Source organism: Phacochoerus africanus, chromosome 2, assembly GCF_016906955.1.
Source record: "Phacochoerus africanus isolate WHEZ1 chromosome 2, ROS_Pafr_v1, whole genome shotgun sequence".
NCBI lineage: Eukaryota > Metazoa > Chordata > Mammalia > Artiodactyla > Suidae > Phacochoerus > Phacochoerus africanus.
In genome coordinates this window covers 244,039,075-244,057,518 of record NC_062545.1, presented here as the reverse complement: position 1 = coordinate 244,057,518, position 18,444 = coordinate 244,039,075, and the positions used below count along the sequence as shown (strand labels likewise).

Here is an 18,444-nt window from a genome sequence, read left to right as displayed (position 1 = left end):
TCCAGCTTAGAGTAGGGTTAATATACAAAAGTCCCCCTGTTTGGCAGGCCCAAAAGCATGGTGGGCTTTTTTTTTTGCCTCTTCTAGGGCCGGACCTGAGGCATATGAATGTTCCCAGGCTAGGGGTCTAATTGGAGCTATAGCCGCCAGCCTATGCCAGAGCCACAGCAACACTGGGATCTGAGCCACGTCTTTGACTTACACCACAGCTCATGGCAACACCAGGGATCGAACCTGCAACCTTATGGTTCCTAGTTGGATTTGTTAATAGCTGAGCCAGGGAACTCCAGGCCCTGGACTTTGACTTTTTTCTGGGATGCCTCTAAAAGGTTACTTCAGTTTTCCAGTTTTTTTGGGGTGCATTAGCACTTGTCCTCAGGACTAGGCCTTGACCCCTGAGATCTTGCTTTTTCTTAGAATTTGGGGCCCAGTAAGTGTTCATTATCTTGTTAGCTCTTGAATGCTTTTGAGTTGTTAAAAACTATTTCATCCAGTTTCTAAAAGTTATTTTCAGGAAGGGGATTAGGTCTAATTACCTACGCTATCATTACTGAAAGTGAGGGTTTCTCTAGTGGCCCACCTTCCTCATAGAATTAGTGGTTGGAATATTTAGACTTTAAAATTCTGTATAAGTTATTGGAGGAGCCAGGTGAATTCTCCCAAGTTGCAATGTCTAATGAGATCTTCCAGACAGTAATAGAATATGCTATTTGAGATAAACCTAGGTAGATCTTGGAAAGCTCTACCAGTGGTGAAGAAGTGTTGCAATTGAGTTTTTGTGTGGTCCACTTAGTGTAAAATGTGCTTTGGCTTTGGGCACTGAGCATTTTGGCAAAGAGAACCTACTAGTAATTTTGGGTTTGTGGTATAGATAGATAGCTAGTCGTCTGTTCCAGTTTTCATTCATTCTCCCCTCTCTCAATGATAAAAGTACTTGTTTTTGGTTGGGCATATGACTACACAAAATAAAAACTAGATTTCCCAACTTATTTTCTAGTTGGGGTGATTGTGTGGATAATTTCTATTTTTTTTTGTTTTGTTTGTTTTTAGGCCATAGGTGTGGCATATGGCAGGTCCCAGGCTAGGGGTTGAATTAGAGCTGCAGCTACTGGCCTACACCAGAGCCATAGCAATGCCAGATCCGAGGTGCATCTGCAGTCTACACCACAGCTCCTTGCAGTGCCAGATCCTTAACGCACTGAGTGAGGCCAGGGATCGCACCCACATCCTCATGGCTACTAGTCAGATTGGATTTATACCAGAGACACTTTAAGCTCAACATGTCATCAGTAGAATTTGTTTTTTGGATATTTTACTCCTCTCTGCTATATCATCTCCATTTACCAGTGTTGGAACTCTTGATTCCTTCATTCCTCATCATCCCAAAACTCACATGCATGTATATATTTAAGCAAACTTCAAATCCAGATAATTTTTATTCTTCCTAAATGTCCCCCTTTCTCCTAGTCTGTGCCAGCATTGGTTCGTGCACTTGTCCTGTCTTGACCATATTACTCGTGTAGACATGCAACTGCTTCTTCGTTTAGAGTCATACAACTCTGATTTTTACTTTTCCATCCACAGAATTAGCCATCTGGAAGAAGTTTTTAGCCATGGTACTCCTGTGCCTGCAGAGTTGATTTTGGTGTCCTTAGCCTTCAACTCTTCATAATCTTGTCCCATTTTACTTTTTTAGGCTCATTTGTCATTCCTAGCACTACAATTAATGTCTTGATAGCACCAAATTTATTTTATTTCCCTTCTCATGTATTTGTGTTTCCTCACTGCTGTGTCCTTGCTTATGCCAAATCCAAGATTATTTTTTTCTTTTAAATCAACTATATTCCAGAATTAAATACATAAGTAAAATATAAGTATTTTTAAATCAACATTACATGTTAGTAAACATGAAAATAAGCATGAAAATAAATGAGTATTTATATTCGAAGTTGCAAAGACATTTTATTTTTATTAAGGTATTCTATTTGAAGTTCTCTTTGAATTTCTTTTGAGCTTTTGAAAGATATGATTTGGCTAGAAAGAAATGATTTTAATATGTGAATCATAAAACTAAGTCATTTCATGATAATGCTTATCCATCTGGTCTCTTATTTCACACATAAGGAAATTGTGACCAGGAGAAATTAGTGATTCTGTTAAGTCAAGATTAGTTAGAAGCTGAATCAAAGTCTGCTGTGACCTCCATCCTAATATAAGTATCTGCTTAAAGAAAATCTTCAAATGTGTTGAGGTTTTCAAGTCTTAACTCCAAGTTACGTCTAAAATTACCAAGCAGTGTTTTAAGGGCCTGTACTTTTCATGTGAATAGCAACTCAGGTAATAAACTGAACAGTGTGCATTTTTAATTTATGCCTTGATGACCCTGATTCCTTAATGAATGGTTTATTTACAAAATGATGGCTTTATATACCTTCCTTCTTGGCAATTTATTCTAGGAGGAATATTTTTTGACCCATTGATAGATTACTTTAAGTAGTCTAAGTGAAGCAGGTGTGGTAGATATAACACTTATAGATGTGTGTGTGTCTTTGTTTTTAGCATCAAGCATTGCACAGTGCTCTCCAATAATGTAGATCATCTCTTACTGAATTTAACATTGTCTGATATCATGGTCTCCCTGGCAAATGCCTCAACTTTGCAGAAGGATTCCAATTGGATAGAAATGATAAGGAAATTTGTAACAGAGACCCTTGAAGATGGCTCTAGGCTAAATAGTAAACAGCTGAACAGATTGCTTGGGGTATCCTGGAGGTTAATGCAGATACAACCAAACAGAGGTAAGTGCTACTGCTTTGTCCTTACTTGAGTCAGGAGCTCTTATGCATTCTATTTAGGGTCTAACTTTGAATTGATTACTTTCAAACATTTCCTGTGGTCATATTACTTACATTCAAGCCATAAAAGGTAGCTAAAATAATTATAAAGGAATATCTACTTGAACACAGAAATGTTTCATGGGCTCAGCTCATCCCCTTCTCTATGGGTAGGTTGACTCTGAAGCTAATTGGTAGGATTTCTACTAGATTACAGAGTTGGAACAAAAGGAGGTAGGTGTTACTAAGATGAAATGGCATTGAGCCTAATGCTAAAGAAAACCCTCTTCTGAACTGTTTGACTAGAAATTGCTAAATTCTGTTTATCTCCTTACCTTTCTTCTAACTTAAAGTTATGTTGCATTATATCTGTTTTTAGCATGACTTAGCAATTTTTTTCATTCAGAAATAGAACTTTCCTGTTTGGTCCCCATCTTCTCCACCTTTCTAGTATTCTGGTTTTTCCCATTGTTACCTAGGTTTGCTGTCTCTTAGGAAAATTTATTCTGTAATCTCTGGTTGTTTGACTTTTGTATTAGGCAACATTGCTGTAGGATTTTGGTGGCAGGCATCAGTTTGTGGCTGTGATCTGCTTTGTCATAGGAACAAAGTAAAGTATTTCTGTGCTTTTTAGAAGAATTTGAGTGCTGGTGAACAAACATTTTTGATTCATATTCAGTTATTTTCTTTCTGTTTTTAGAGGCCACGGAGTCTCTAATAAAGGCAGTTTATACATTGTATCAGCAGAGATGCCTTATCCTTCCAGTTCGGACTTTGTTACTGAAGTTTTTCAGTAAAATTTATCAGAAAGAAGAACTGAGATCTTATAGAGTCAGGTAAAATTTCCTTTGTTATTTTGCCTTTTTCTTACCAAGTGATTTTGTAGTCTGTTTAATTTATTTTTAATTTTTATTATTACTATTTTTATCTCTTTAGGGCCATACCCATGGCATATGGAGGTTCCCAGGCTAAGGGTCCAATTGGAGCTGTAGCTGTTGGCCCACACCACAGCCACAGCAACGCCAGATAGGAGCTGTGTCTGTGACCTACAGTATAGCTCACAGCAACGCTGGATCCTTAACCCACTGAGTGAGGCCAGGGATCGAACCCATCACCTCATGGTTCCTAGTTGGATTCTGCTGTGCCACGATGGGAACTCCCTAGTCTGTTTAATTTAAATAAGATGATAGAGTGATTAATTCATACTTTTTAATCCTATTTGGTTGCATTTAGGAAAAGATAAAATTTATGAAGAAGCATACATAATAGTGCCAGTAATCTTTATATACATAACTGAGCAGATAGAGCATATGGTTCCACTTGTCCACTTATAGCTGAAGGATATTTGGAATGACCTGTAGTAGCCTCCACCTTTTCTTTTGCTTCCTAGAAAAATTAATAAATGTTGAATCACTAGCCCTTAGTGACATATTGGGACATGGTATAAGAGGGTATACTGCCCTCGTGGTATAAGAATGAGGGCAGTAGAAGGGGGTATGTGAAATAAGTGAAGAAGATAAAGAAGTACAAACTTAGTTATAAATTAAGTAAGGGGATGTGTGTATAGCATAAGGAATATTGTCAGTGATACTGTGATAACTTTCTATGAGGATTGATGTTTACTAGACTTAAAATGGTAATCATTTATAATATACGCAAATGTCATATCATTATGTAGTATATACCTGAAATTAATATAATACTGTATGACAAAAATATGTCAATAAAATTTCTTTTTAATGAGAACAAAAGAAGATGAGGTTTCTGGCTTAGTTTGGTGCTATCAGGTGAGATAGACAGCATGAAGAGTAGAACTAAGGAATTTTTTGATATGGTGAGATTGAGATTTATTTGGGATAGTCAGAAGATGATGACTGGATAGAAGATAGAGATTTGGGATACCTCAGCATAGATAGGTAGTTTCGGACATCTTTGAGTCCTTACAGTAATTGTTGTACTTTGAGGTGTAGGTACTATTGCTTCTCTCTTACAGAAAGAAACAGAAACTTAGGTTAAATAAGTTGGTGAGTGTCATGAAACTAAAGGGCAATAGAACTGAGACTTAAGTTCGGTTCTGAGTTACAAAGTTCTTGCTTAAATCACTAAACCCTTGGCAGAGAGCAAAACTGCTTATTGTTACCCGAATAAGGAAACAGCAGAAATATGAAAGAACTAAAATAACACAAGTTATGAAGCCATTTAGTGTGGGGACACCCTACACTAAATGTATCAGGGACTTAACATGGAATAGTAATTAACACTAATTAGGATAAATAGTTCATGGAGAGTTAGGTAGGATGTGTATGCTTTAAGATAAAAATGCAGTTTACACAGTGCCCCAGATTACATGGACTTTTTAATATAGTGGGTAAAACCTTGGAAAATGCTACAGCTGAATAAATAATGATGGCCATCCTGCAGGCTCTCAGATGTTTAAATAAGTGAATGTGGGGTTATTGGTAAATGATTTGTCACTTTTTAGTGTATTTAAGCTTAAAGTATTTTTCATTTAAATTTATTTCCCTTGTCTTTGAAAATTACACTTTATTTTTCTTCCTTGGCCTTTCTTAGGTATCGTAGTAAAGTGTTATCCCGTTGGTTGGCTGGTTTACCATTGCAACTTGCTCATCTTGGCTCTAGAAACCCTGAGCTCTCAACACAGCTTATTGATATTATCCATACTGCTGCAGCACGAGCAAATAAAGAATTACTAAGAAGTTTACAAATTGCTGCTCTCCGAATCTATGGTAAGAGTTTTGTTTAACTGTAAGTAGTAATTGGTCTACCCTGATTTAGGAAAGAAGTGTCAAAGAGGAGCTCTTCAGGCTTGCTTTTCCTTTAAATTATTATGTTAATTTATATAGTGGTGAAATTAACAAAACAAACAGTAAATTCATTTTCTGTAGTAAGTATTATTTATTAAAATTGTTTTAGAAAGTTAGTGGTTACATTCCCTTCCTGCCCTATGTGGAAGTTCCTGGGTCAAGGATTGAACCTGTGCTATAGCAGCGACCCACGCTACAGCAGTGAAAACACCAGATCCTTAACCTGCTGTGCCATGAGAGAACTCCTTGTTGAATTCTTAAATTGTCTTTTAAGCCACGTTATTCATAAATTCAGAACTGATCGTGTATTTTTATAAAATTCCTTTGACACTTTGGTGGCAAATTTTATTTAATCATAATTAATTTCTTGTGTGACTTGCATATATTAATAGTTCTTTATTCACCCCTGGTATTATTTCATTTTTTAAGGAAAAATATCAATTAAGCAAACAAATATATATATGGTTAATTTACATTATTGGGATGTAATTCATATACCATAAAATTTGCCATATTACAGTATGCAGTTAATTGATTTTTAACATATTCCCAAGAATGTGAAGTTGTCACCATTGTCTAATTCCAGAATATTTTTATCATGCCAAAAAAGAAACTGTACTATTCATTAGTCGTCCCTCCCTATTCCCTCTTTCCCCAGCTCCTGGCAACCAGTAATCTACTTTTCTGTCTCTGTGTATTTTCCTATTCTGGACATTTCTTACGGATGGAATTTATAACATGGATCTTTTGAATCTGGCTTCTTTCACTTAGCATACTATTTTTAGGATTCATCCATTTTGTAGTATGTATCAGTACTTCATTTCTTTTTAATGCTGAGTAGTATTCCATTCCATAAGTGGATATATCACTTAATATTTATCCTTCATTAGTTGATGGATATTTGGTTTGTTTATACCTTTTGTGGATAATATTTCTAAATCTGCATTTTTCAGTATTGCCACTGTGTGTTTGTGTGTGTATACACAAACAGGTGTTTGGCTTTAAATTAGGTTGGTATGATAATTGTAACTCTTTGGCAGAAGTGCCTTTTTTTTTTTTTTTTATTCTCTTTGTGTCCAGTCCCTTTAACCTCATCATAGTTCTTATTTCAAATAACACATTTGAATGTTATGAAATTATTACAGGGTAAAATGTACCTTATTGTTTTCAGCATTTTACTTTAGATAATACTTTAAACCATACAAATATGCTTTGTGATGAAACTTTTTTCCATGTAATTTATTATTTCCTATGTAATTAGATTTCAATATGATGGTGAAAATAATCACTTAATCTGCTTTATTAATTTAACTCTGGTTTGTATATCTTTTTTAGTTGAATTTAATGTCTTCCTACCCCACTAGATCCACAAGAAGGCACTGTGGTGGTTCTCCCAGCAGAATCTCAGCAGCTTTTGGTTCAGCTTGTATATTTTCTACCCAGTCTGCCTGCTGATTTGCTTTCTCGGTTAAGTCGTTGCTGTATTATGGGAAGACTAAGTTCAAGTTTGGCTGCCATGCTTATCGGGATACTGCACATGAGGTAGCATGCTCAAGTGAGCTGTATTTTAAGTGGATAATCTTTCTCCCCTCCCCCCTGCCCTTTTATTGGAAGTGAACTACAGAAGGCTTTTGAAGTGTGAATACTGCTCATCCCTGCATTTGTTCTTAATGCAGCAATTAAAACTGTTGATATTATTGCTAGATAGAGGAAGTTCACTAGAATAGTAAGACTATTTGAAGTTAGTGAATTGTATAGGTAGGTTAGAAGAAGGGTTAAAATTGTCAAAAGTATATAATAAGGCGAGGAGGAGAACTGTGCTTAAAACCTTAGGTGTTATAGGGAGTTCCTATTGTGGCTCAGCGGCGTCAAACCCACTAGTATCCATGAGGACACGGGTTTGAACCCTGGCCTCACTCAGTGGGTCAAGGATCTGGCTTTACCATTATCTGTGGTGTAGGTTACAGGCATGGCTCAGATCCCTCATTGCTGTGGTTGTGGTATAGGCCAGCAGCTGCAGCTCTGATTCAGCCCCTAGCCTGGGAACTTGCATAAGCCGCAGGTATGGCCCCTCAAAAAGAAAAAAAAAAACCTTTGGTGTTATAAAATTGCGACACAGATCTTTTTTTCTGGAAGGGAGCTCAGAATTTAATGTGGCCGGTGAAATAAGTAAGTTTGTGTACTCAGACAAGTAATCACTTACAGTATCTTTGTATGTGTGTAGCAAAGTGTACATCACATAAAACAACCTTTAAAGGTATACAGTTAAAACTGTTAAGTGGCAGTAAGTATATTCATATTGTTTTGCAACAAGCACCGCTGTTCATCTCCAAAACTTTTCATCATCCCAAACTTAAACTTCCCATCGATCATTTCCCCCTCCCCCAGCCCCTATTTATCACTGTTTTATCTTCTTGATTTTGATTATTCTAGGTAACTTCATATAAGTAGAATTATACAGTATTTGCCCTTTTTATGTCTTATTTCACTCAGCATAGCTCTTCAAGGTTCATCCACATTGTGGCATGTCAGAATTTCGTTTTTTAAGGATGAGTATTCAATATCCTATTGTATGCATATACCACACTTTGTTTATTCATCTGTTGATTGACACTTGGTTGTTTCTACCTTTCGGGCTGTTGTAAACAGTGCTGCTCTGTGAACATTGGTTTACAAATACCTGTTTGAATCCTTTTAATTCTTTTGGCTATATACCCAGGAGTGGAATTGCCAGATCATATGGTAATTTTCTGTTTAATTTTTCGAAGAACTGCTATACCATTTTCCATAGTGACTGTACCATTTTACTTGGGAAGGTTTTATAGCTAATAGTGTTTCATATCGTGAGTGTTCAGAGTATCCTTTAAAACCTTATATTTGTATCAGGCATAGTACTTGAGTATTCAGCAGTATTTATTACTCATTGGCTCATACATACAGGGTCTGATACAGTTTTAGGCAGAAATTGAAATCTAGGCTGTAGCTGAAAAGTTTAAAGACTAGCTTCCTTGTGACTTCTTATACAGATTCCCCTATCCTGGTTAAATAGTAGCTCACTTTTAACTGGCAGATTTTCTTTAGTTTTATTTGCCAGTCTCTTCATAGCAATATAGGATATATGTTTGAATATTGTCACCCAAAGTGTGTTTTATAACTTTTCCTTTTAGCAGAAGAGAGCTGTTTGCAATGTGTTATTTACATATGGAAATTCAAGGTTTATTTCTTGTTTATGTGCTTTAGAGAAAGACCTAGTCTTATCTTTAAGTACTTTAAATATTTATTAGTTTCCCATGTGTTTCTTCCTTAGAAGTTTTTTTTAAAAAACCAAAGCCCTGCTCTTTGTATGTATATGCCATGCTTTGTTTATTCATCTGTTGATTGACACTTGGTTGTTTCTGCCTTTTGACTATTATAAACTGTGCTGCTGTGAACATTGATGTACAAGTACCTGTTTGAATCCTTTTAATTCTTTTGGCTGTACTTACTTTGCAGGCAGTTACTTAATGCTAGGCCTTTAAAGAGGTTATTTCATTTTCTATAACTTAAATGGTTTCATATTTATTAACTTCCAGTAGAGGGTGCTCTGTTCCTTTGATATTAACTAGTGGAAATTTGCTTTAACATTGGAAATCTGCTTTAATATTGTAAATGAACTATGCTTCAGTTAAAAAAAAAATCAATGTGAAAATGAAAAAAAATTAAAGCACCTTTTGAATACTGCTTGAAATTAGAAGCTATATTTAATATCTTTATCAACATCACTTATGATTGACATGCATAATAACTTTTGTCAAGGATTTTCTTGAAAAGCCTTTTTAATTTTTTTGGATTTGTGGTGGTATTGAGAAAATGAATTTACAAACAGTGGTAATAGGGGTTTATAATCATTAAGAGCAGATTGTCATTGTAGTTAAAAGTCCTCCAAGTTAAATTTTGCTTTTTAGTATTTGCACAGAGTCTATTACTAGACTTCTTTCTGTAAGTGTGTTGTTCCTATTCAGAGTAATTTCTTTTTAAAAAATAATAAAAAAATTGGGACATTTCAACTTTTGCAGGCTAATGGCATTATTATTTTATTACTTTTCATAGATAAAGAATTTAAGAATAATGTTTGTTTCCTTAGAAATAGCCTGGGTTATTTCATAGCTTTGGTTTTCTCTTCAAAATACTCCCTTCTCTTCTTGATCATAACTATAAACTAGCCAGCTTTTTCATTGTCTCCCACCTGTACTATTACAGTAGTCTTACTGTTTTGTGCACCATTGCCAGATTAATTTTCCTGAAATATTACTTTAATCATTTGTGATTTTAGTCTCTTAAATTAATTGGACTGTGAGATCTAGCTCACTTCATGTATTGTAGTTCTGATGCTCTGCTGTCTCCAGTAGAGAGAATTTATCTAAGAGCAACTTACCACCAAAAAATATCCGTTTGTTCCATGTGTGAAAAACCTATAACCAAAAACTTTTGGTGTTCATTTCATCTTTTAGAAAGTGTACTTAGAATTGCTCTTCTTACCCTTTTTACTATCCACTTAGAGGTTTTTAAAGTTTGTTTCCTCCCCACCACCCATCTATCTGTGTTCTACTGGCCGTTACTCATTCCTTATCCTCTCTGTCCCTAATTTTACAACTGGGTTTGGGAACGTAAGACATAAATGTGGAAAAGTAACACTGTTAGATAAAAATATCAAAGAAGGGAGAAGTTCTTTTTATTTTTTATTAATGTTATTAATAATGTGCCAATTTCTGCTTTTAAGCAAAGTGGCATATATATGTATTTTTTCTTTTTTTTGTATTCTTTTCCGTCATGGTCTATCTCAGGAGATTAGCTATAGTTCTCTTTGCTATATAATAGGACTTTGTTGTTTACCCATTCTAAATGTAAGAGGAACAGGAATTCTTTTTGCCATTTCTTGAGCTGCTCCCGTGGCATATGGAGGTTCCCAGGCCAGGGGTCTAATCGGAGCTATAGCCGCTGGCCTACACCACAGCCACAGCAACGCAGGATCTGAGCCTCATCTGCAGCCTACACCACAGCTCATGGCAACACCGGATCCTTAACTCACTGAGCAAGGCCAGGGATGGAACCCGAAACCTCATGGTTCCTAGTCGGATTCGTTAACCACTGAGCCACAGCGGGAATTCCAGAAACAGGAATTCTTGAATTGAGAAAATTGGCTTGGTTTTTAAGTAGGGTGAGGAAGTGAGCTGACGAACTGCGTGGAACAGTTCTGGTTTACTTCTTTGTCTCAGCATAATTAGTAATAGCATCCCCTTTTACTCTCAGGAGTATTCTGGCTTAGACACCATATATGGTCCTCATAGTTTTAAGGACAATGTGATTATTTGCTTGTCTTTTGGCCAAACTAGACTCTTAAATGGATTTACTACCCCTTTTAGCCACTGGATGGCACAGTTTTCACTGGGTTCAAGAAAATATCAGTTTGGGAGTTCCCGTCGTGGCGCAGTGGTTAACGAATCCGACTAGGAACCATGAGGTTGCGGGTTCAGTCCCTGCCCTTGCTCAGTGGGTTGACGATCCGGCGTTGCCATGAGCTGTGGTGTAGGTTGCAGACGCGGCCCGGATCCCGCGTTGCTGTGGCTCTGGCGTAGGCCGGTTGCTACAGCTCCGATTCAACCCCTAGCCTGGGAACCTCCATATGCCGCAGGAGCGGCCCAAGAAGTAGCAACAACAACAACAACAAAAAAGACAAAAAGACAAAAAAAAAAAAGAAAAGAAAATATCAGTTTGGTTTCTAATCACCATTTTGTACTTCTTTCCATTGAACATCTCTGACTTTTTATAACCTCTTAGTTTGTGATATTTTTCTTCCATAGCCCTTTACTTATTGTGGGAATGATACTCAGAAGAATGTTTCCATTATGTTTAACTCCCCAAGTTTTAAGAATGTTAATAAATACAATTATTTTAGTGGTTTAAAATTTTAAGTGGTTTTAGTTGAATTAGAAACTCCTAATTTTGTCTGACATTTATTCAGATTTCTGTGATAAAAATTTAATCTCAGCTTTTTTTATATGATCATTCTCAGCTTTATAATTTTATTTTGCCATATCCATGGTTGACATTTGCTCTCTTCCTTCTTAGCCTTACCTTGAAGAGAGTTTTTAAAGGCGTCACAGGAAGCCATCTCATAGCAGGAACCAGATAATCCTCATTTAATGAGAAGCTGCTTTACATTTAACTATTCCCTTGAGTCCCCTTACCAATACTTCAGCTGCGCTATTGTGATGCAGACCTAGTTACAGTTTAGCAAAGTATAGGAACACATAGTTACCTTAGAGTGGCTTTAAAGTGAAGTATTCTTTGCGTAATTAAGATACTTTTGCTTAGGTAGGAATTTGGAGCTTGTTTAACTCATTTATATAAGCAAGGTAAGACTTTTTATAAAGTAGTAAATCTGGGAGTTCCCGTCGTGGCGCAGTGGTTAACGAATCCAACTAGGAACCATGAGGTTTCGGGTTCGGTCCCTGCCCTTGCTCAGTGGGTTAACGATCCGGCGTTGCCGTGAGCTGTGGTGTAGGTTGCAGACGAGGCTTGGATCCTGCGTTGCTGTGGCTCTGGCGTAGGCCTGTGGCTACAGCTCCGATTTCGACCCCTAGCCTGGGAACCTCCCTATGCCGCGGGAGCGGCCCAAGAAATGGCAACAACAATAACAACAACAACAACAAAAAGACAAAAAAAATAAAAATAAAAAAAAATAAAGTAGTAAATCTGTAACAGCTGAACCTACTACTGAAAAACAAAACTTCATCTTGGCTTCTTCAAGTAGGGTGGAAATTTTTTAAGGTGTACCATGTATATGGACCAATTATACTTTTCATGAATCTTTACATAGATATGTGTTAATAGTTAAATTTTCCATATTATGGTAGTTGAACCCTTATATATAAAGTTAATACATACAGTGGATTTTGTTTTAGCTATTAAATCAGACTTTCTTTTTTTTCTCCTTTTTATGGCCACATGTTCAGCATATGGAAGTTTCTCAGCCAGGAGTCAAATCAAAGCTGCAGCTGTGGCCTGTGTCACAGCAATACCAGATCCCAGCCTCAACCACAACCTCCTCTGCAGCTTGTGGCAGTGCCATATCCTTAACCCACTTAGGCCTGAGATTGAACCCACATCCGCAGAGAGACAATGTCAGTTCCTTAACCCACTGAGCCACAATAGGAACTCCCCATACTTGCTTTCAGTAAAGAAAAATGGTTATATACTGTGCTTTATTCTTGAGTCTTCAAGTTGGTTACTTTTAGTAATAGTTCTCCCATTGTTTATTATAGATCATCATTTTCTGGATGGAAGTCTTCAGTTAAAGAGTGGTTGATGAGTGATGTGGACTATTTCAGCTTCTTATTTTCAACACTTACAGGTAACCACATTCACCTGCCAAGTTAAGAAAAGGAAAAAAAAACTAGTTATGAAGATTCTCCTAAGATTTACTGTCTTAGTTGTTTAGCTCTAAGTTTTTGTTTGTTTGTTTGTTTTTTGGCTTTTTGGTATTTCTAGGGCCGCTCCCACGGCATATGGAGGTTCCCAGGCTAGAGGTCTAATCAGAGCTGTAGCCGCTGGCCTACGCCAGAGCCACAGCAACTTGGGATCCGAGCTGCGTCTGCAACCTACACCACAGCTCACGGCAACACCGGATCCTTAACCCACTGAGGAAGGGCAGGGACCGAACCCGCAACCTCATGATTCCTAGTCGGATTCGTTAACCACTGAGCCACGACAGGAACTCCTGGCTCTAAGTTTTGAAACCCATTGCATACTTTAAAAAGTTGATGAATAGAATATCCATTTTAAAATGTATTTAAATTTAAGCATGATGGAAAGAACGTCCGATTTCAATTAACCATTTTTTACTTTCCATTTACCTCAAAGCAAAGTTAGTAAAACAAGTCTAGAAATGTTATGTTACATGCCTAAGTATTATTCCTATTGTATTTTTGTTGTTGTTTGTTTGTTAGTTTCGCTTTTTAGGGCTGCATCTGTGGCATGCAGAAGTTTCCAGGCTAGGGGTTGAATCAGAGCTGCAGCTGCTGGCCTACGCCATAGCCACAGCAATGCCAGATCTTTAACCCGCTGAGTGAGGCCAGTGATCCACCTGTCATCCTCATGGATAATAGTCGGGTTTGTTACTGCTGAGCCACAACAGGAACTCTTCATGTGCTTTTTTAAACCTGCTATTTATTAGAGTGATTATGACTTTCACATTTATTCAGGTAAAGTAGTAAAGCCCCCGACATAAGGGGTAGAACTTGTTTCTTGCTGTATTGTAGATTGAGTCAGATCACATCTTTTGTGTACAAAATTATATGAATTTTACTACATTACATTACATTGCTTGCCTTTCATTTTTAAGTACTATGTGAAATGCAGAGGTTCAGAGAAAACAAAGGTAGCTTGAAGAAGGATTTAACTTGAAGAAACATGTAATCTCTATTTTTAAAAAATTAATGAAGACTGTCACTTGCTTTGTTCTATTTATTTTTTAAAATTGACTTTTTTGGTACCCAAATTAGGGTTTTCAAAAGAGGAGTTGACTTGGCTTCAGAGCCTTCGAGGAGTTCCTCATGTCATCCAGACACAGCTTTCACCTGTGCTGCTTTACCTTACTGACTTGGATCAATTTTTACACCATTGGGACGTAACAGAGGTAATTGTGCATTTTACAAGAAACTCAGGATTATTAGGATTCAGTTTATCAACTACTGATGGTTACTATATTTCAGGGTTTCCTTGTATAAGATACTTTTAGAGATTCAGAGTAGTATAAAATACAGTCCCTGTTCTGAAAGTGCTTATAATCTTTCGATGGGAGATGTACGTTTCTAGAAGAGTGTTTTCATTATAAGTTATGCCATTAGAATAGAATAGCAATCTGAATGATACATACAAAGTTATTTTCTTTTATCTAGCATAAGATAGAAAAGATAGGTCAAAGTTATTTTCTTTTATCTAGCATAAGATAGAAAGGAAAGGAGGCTTCATGGAAAAGGAAGAATTTGACTTGGGTATTGAAGGGTGAATAAGAGTTAAGTAGGATTTATTATCCTTGAAGGTGGCTTTTTTTCTAAACAGAAAAGAATATTTGGCATTTCCTTTGGTTTTAAGAATTAGTGTGTAGTTTTATTAAAGTTAAATTTAAAATCTTTTCCTTAAGTTTTAAAATTCAACTTAATTTTTTTTTGCTTCTTAGGGCCACATCTGCAGCATATGGATGTTCCCAGGCTAGGGGTCGAATTGGAGGTGTAGCTGCTGGCCTACACCACAGCTGTAGCAATGCCAGATCCAAGCCATGTCTGTGACCCACACCACAGCTCAGGACAATGCCGGTTCCTTAACCCACTGAGTGAGGCCAGGGATTGAACCTGCAACCTCATGGTTCCGCCTCAGATTTGTTTCCACTGTGCCATGACGGGAACTCCCAACTTAAAAATCTTAATTGTTTAGCTAAATATAGTAAATTAAGCAATCATTTTAAAGGGGGACTTGGATTATATTTAATTCCTTTTACAAACTTATTTAAAACTGTTTAACTTTTAATATGTTCACTATTTGTCAGGTAGTTTGATTTTCTGAAAAATCTTCACAAGTGTAAATTTTAAATATTTAATAAACTTTAAATTTTAATATCTTAGGTTTTGGTACAGTTTATAGTGAAATTCAAATTAAAACCACAGGCCTAAATTAATTATTGACATGTTTTAGATTGGAATTAATAGGGCTGATCTTTTACCCTAATAAGTCAAAATCATATGTTAGAAATATGTAAAATATGTAAAAACATCATAAATGTTAATTCTGAGAATTTGATTCTAAAACATTTATAATTTCTGTTATTTATTTCTTCAATTTCTTTTTTAAAAATTTTGAGGTTATGTTCTCTGGCTATATGCTGGCTAATACATTTTTTTAAACAAATCAGAAGGCTTCTGACCAGAACATTGACTAAATAGTCTTTTCTTGAAACTCCTAATTGCTAGGCCAAATGCCCTTTTTTTCTTTAATCCCTCTGTCAGTGTCCTCAGCAGGTTAGTCTCTAGAACCTTACATCTGTTTTGCTGCTGTACCAATTGATTTTATTCAACTGATCTCTTTACTACTTCTTCATTCTATTCCTGTATGTTCTTTATGTTCTTTCTATCTCTGAGGGCTTATACCTTTGCAGATACTTAACACATTTCTCTCATGGCTTTGTGTGATTCTGATTATAATACTTAGGTCATGCCAATGATACTTTCTTCTCTGCTACCCTGGTGCTTGGTACTCTGTTCACGTGTAGGCTCTCAAAAAAGTTGGCTTTGAGGAGTTTGCATAGTGACTCAGAGGAAATGAATCTGACTAGTACCCCTGAGGATGCGGGTTTGATCCCTGGCCTAAGTGGGTCAGGGATCTGGCATTGTCGTGAGCTGTGGTGTAGATTGCAGACATGGCTCAGATCCTGCATTGCTGTGGCTGTGGCGTAGGCTGGCAGCTACAGCTCTGATTCGACCCCTAGCCTGGCAACTTTTATATGCCTGGGTGCAGCTCTAAAAAGAAAAAAAAAAACAAAAAAAAACCAAAAACTGGATTTTAAAAAGTGAAAAATAATGAACTGGGTAACCAACCTAATTGTTTGATATCTGAAATTTTATCTTAATCTCCTGAAATGGAGATAGCTAATAAGAAAGACTGAGTTTAAGGCCTTGAGTACTAGAGTGGTGTGGGTTGGGCTTGCCAGCAGTAGTATTAGTCGTTGTTTTGTAGGATAGGCAGTTTCTGATGTTTTTAAAACTATTATGATTTATTGGAAGAAGCATTATGTGGGAATTAATGGGCCTCAGATTCCAGGCATAGATTCATTAGTGTCTAGTTTGGTAACTTGAGCAACCCTGGTAATCTTTCTGACAATTTTAATTTTTCATAAGCACATCGTCTGTGTAAAGCCATACTACAGTTTTCATTAAAATGTGATCAGCTATATTTCTGAGTGAGCATTGGGCAAGAACATGTTTTTTTTTTTGTCTTTTTGTTGTTGTTGTTGTTGTTGCTATTTCTTGGGCCGCTCCTGCGGCATATGGAGGTTCCCAGGCTAGGGGTTGAATCGGAGCTGTAGCCACCGGCCTACGCCAGAGCCACAGCAACACGGGATCTGAGCCGCGTCTGCAACCTACACCACAGCTCACGGCAACGCCGGATCGTTAACCCACTGAGCAAGGGCAGGGACCGAACCCGCAACCTCATGGTTCCTAGTCGGATTCGTTAACCACTGCGCCACGACGGGAACTCCCTTTTTTTTTTGTTTTGTTTTGTTTTTAAGAACATGTATTAAACTTTAAGCTTTCTGTCTTTGGAATGTTAAGACATAAATTAGGAAAAATCTGAAAGCTTCAGTTTCAGTTTTTGAAGTTTTTTTGGGGGGTGGGCGCTGGGCCTACAATATACAAAAGTTCCCAGGCCAGGGATCGAACCTGCACCACAGCAGTGACAATACTAGATCCTTAGCCACTAGGCCAACAGGGAACTCCTTTGTTTTTTGAAGTTCTTAAGTGAAGATTTCAGTTTTATTTTGGATAAATTTTACTATAATTGAGTTGGCCTTTTCATGTGTAATTTTTTGAAATATGTGTGGTTTTGACATCCTTAGTGTAAAAATTAATTTTTCTAGTGATTTCATTTGAAAAATATTAGTAGAGTGAAATTGTTTAGTTGTTTTGTTGTAGTTTTATCTGCCTAGGCTGACACGATTCTGCCTAGGCTGAAGTGATTTTTTTAAAATTAGACTTTTTTTTGAGTAGGTGTTCACAGAATACAAAGGGTAATAATAAAAGGTATTCTTCCCTTTCCTATCTCCCAGCCATCCATTTTCCCTCCCTGGTTTCCAAATGTATTCTTTTAGATACCTTTGCAAATGAGTACATGTATTATTTTGCTTTTCTCCTATTATGGCGATAACATACTCTATACATTGATTTAGACCTTGCAGTTTTCACTTAGTATCTATGTGATCATTTCTTCTGAGCACTGAAGGAAGAATTCTATGATCTTGCTGTTAATGATGGAAAAAGTAGTTAACAGGGAAAGATCGCTAAGGGAAAAGGAATCTGGACGGAGATACCATTCCCAAATGGAGATTTCTGTTCCAGAGCCAGTGAAAGGTTTTAAGGTTGATGTTGTCATTTATAAATTTTTCAGTGGTTACAAAAGAGTACTTTTTAACATAGATATGTTCTGAAGGATAATAATAAAACATTAATCCAATTTAAGAAATAGAACATTTTCCATTATTTTTGAAACCCCTTTGTGCCTTTCCCCTCTCCCTTCAGAGTAACATCTTAAATTTTATCATAACTCTTGCTCCTTTATAGTTTTACCACATTAGACTGTAACTCCGAACCATATTGTTTAGTTTTACATTATTGAACTTTTTAAAAGTGGAATATTTTTATAGCTTCAGTAATTTGAGCATTCGATTTTATCTCCACTGTTGGCATGTTAGCTATGCTTCTTTGTTTTATGTTTTTAACTATTTGCTCTGTTTTTGTTTGTTCTTGGTAACACCTAGGGCATGTGGAAGTTCCCAAGCCAGGGGATTGAACCTGCTCCACAGCAGCGACCCAGGCTGCTGCAGTGACAATGCTGGATCCTTAACCTGCTGCACCACATGTAGGGTCATTCTTATTTTTGTTTTTCTGTGTGTAATGTGAGTGTTTTTTTTCCGCTACATGCTTTTGTTCCTACAAGTTTAAAAATTTTTTCCTTTTGTCATATTTTTTCAGCTG

The 18,444-nt window shown here is 36.7% G+C and overlaps 1 protein-coding gene across 1 annotated transcript in view; it reads left to right on the top strand.

Annotated features, from left to right (window-relative positions):
* TEX10 (testis expressed 10) overlaps positions 1–18,444 on the top strand; it is a 62,002-nt gene that overhangs the window by 22,850 nt on the left and 20,708 nt on the right. Inside the window, exons 6-11 of the mRNA XM_047768046.1 lie at positions 2,560–2,798; positions 3,535–3,670; positions 5,406–5,581; positions 7,024–7,201; positions 12,964–13,052; positions 14,203–14,336. Coding sequence (XP_047624002.1) covers positions 2,560–2,798; positions 3,535–3,670; positions 5,406–5,581; positions 7,024–7,201; positions 12,964–13,052; positions 14,203–14,336 — 952 coding nt within the window. The remainder of the gene's footprint in view (positions 1–2,559; positions 2,799–3,534; positions 3,671–5,405; positions 5,582–7,023; positions 7,202–12,963; positions 13,053–14,202; positions 14,337–18,444) is intronic.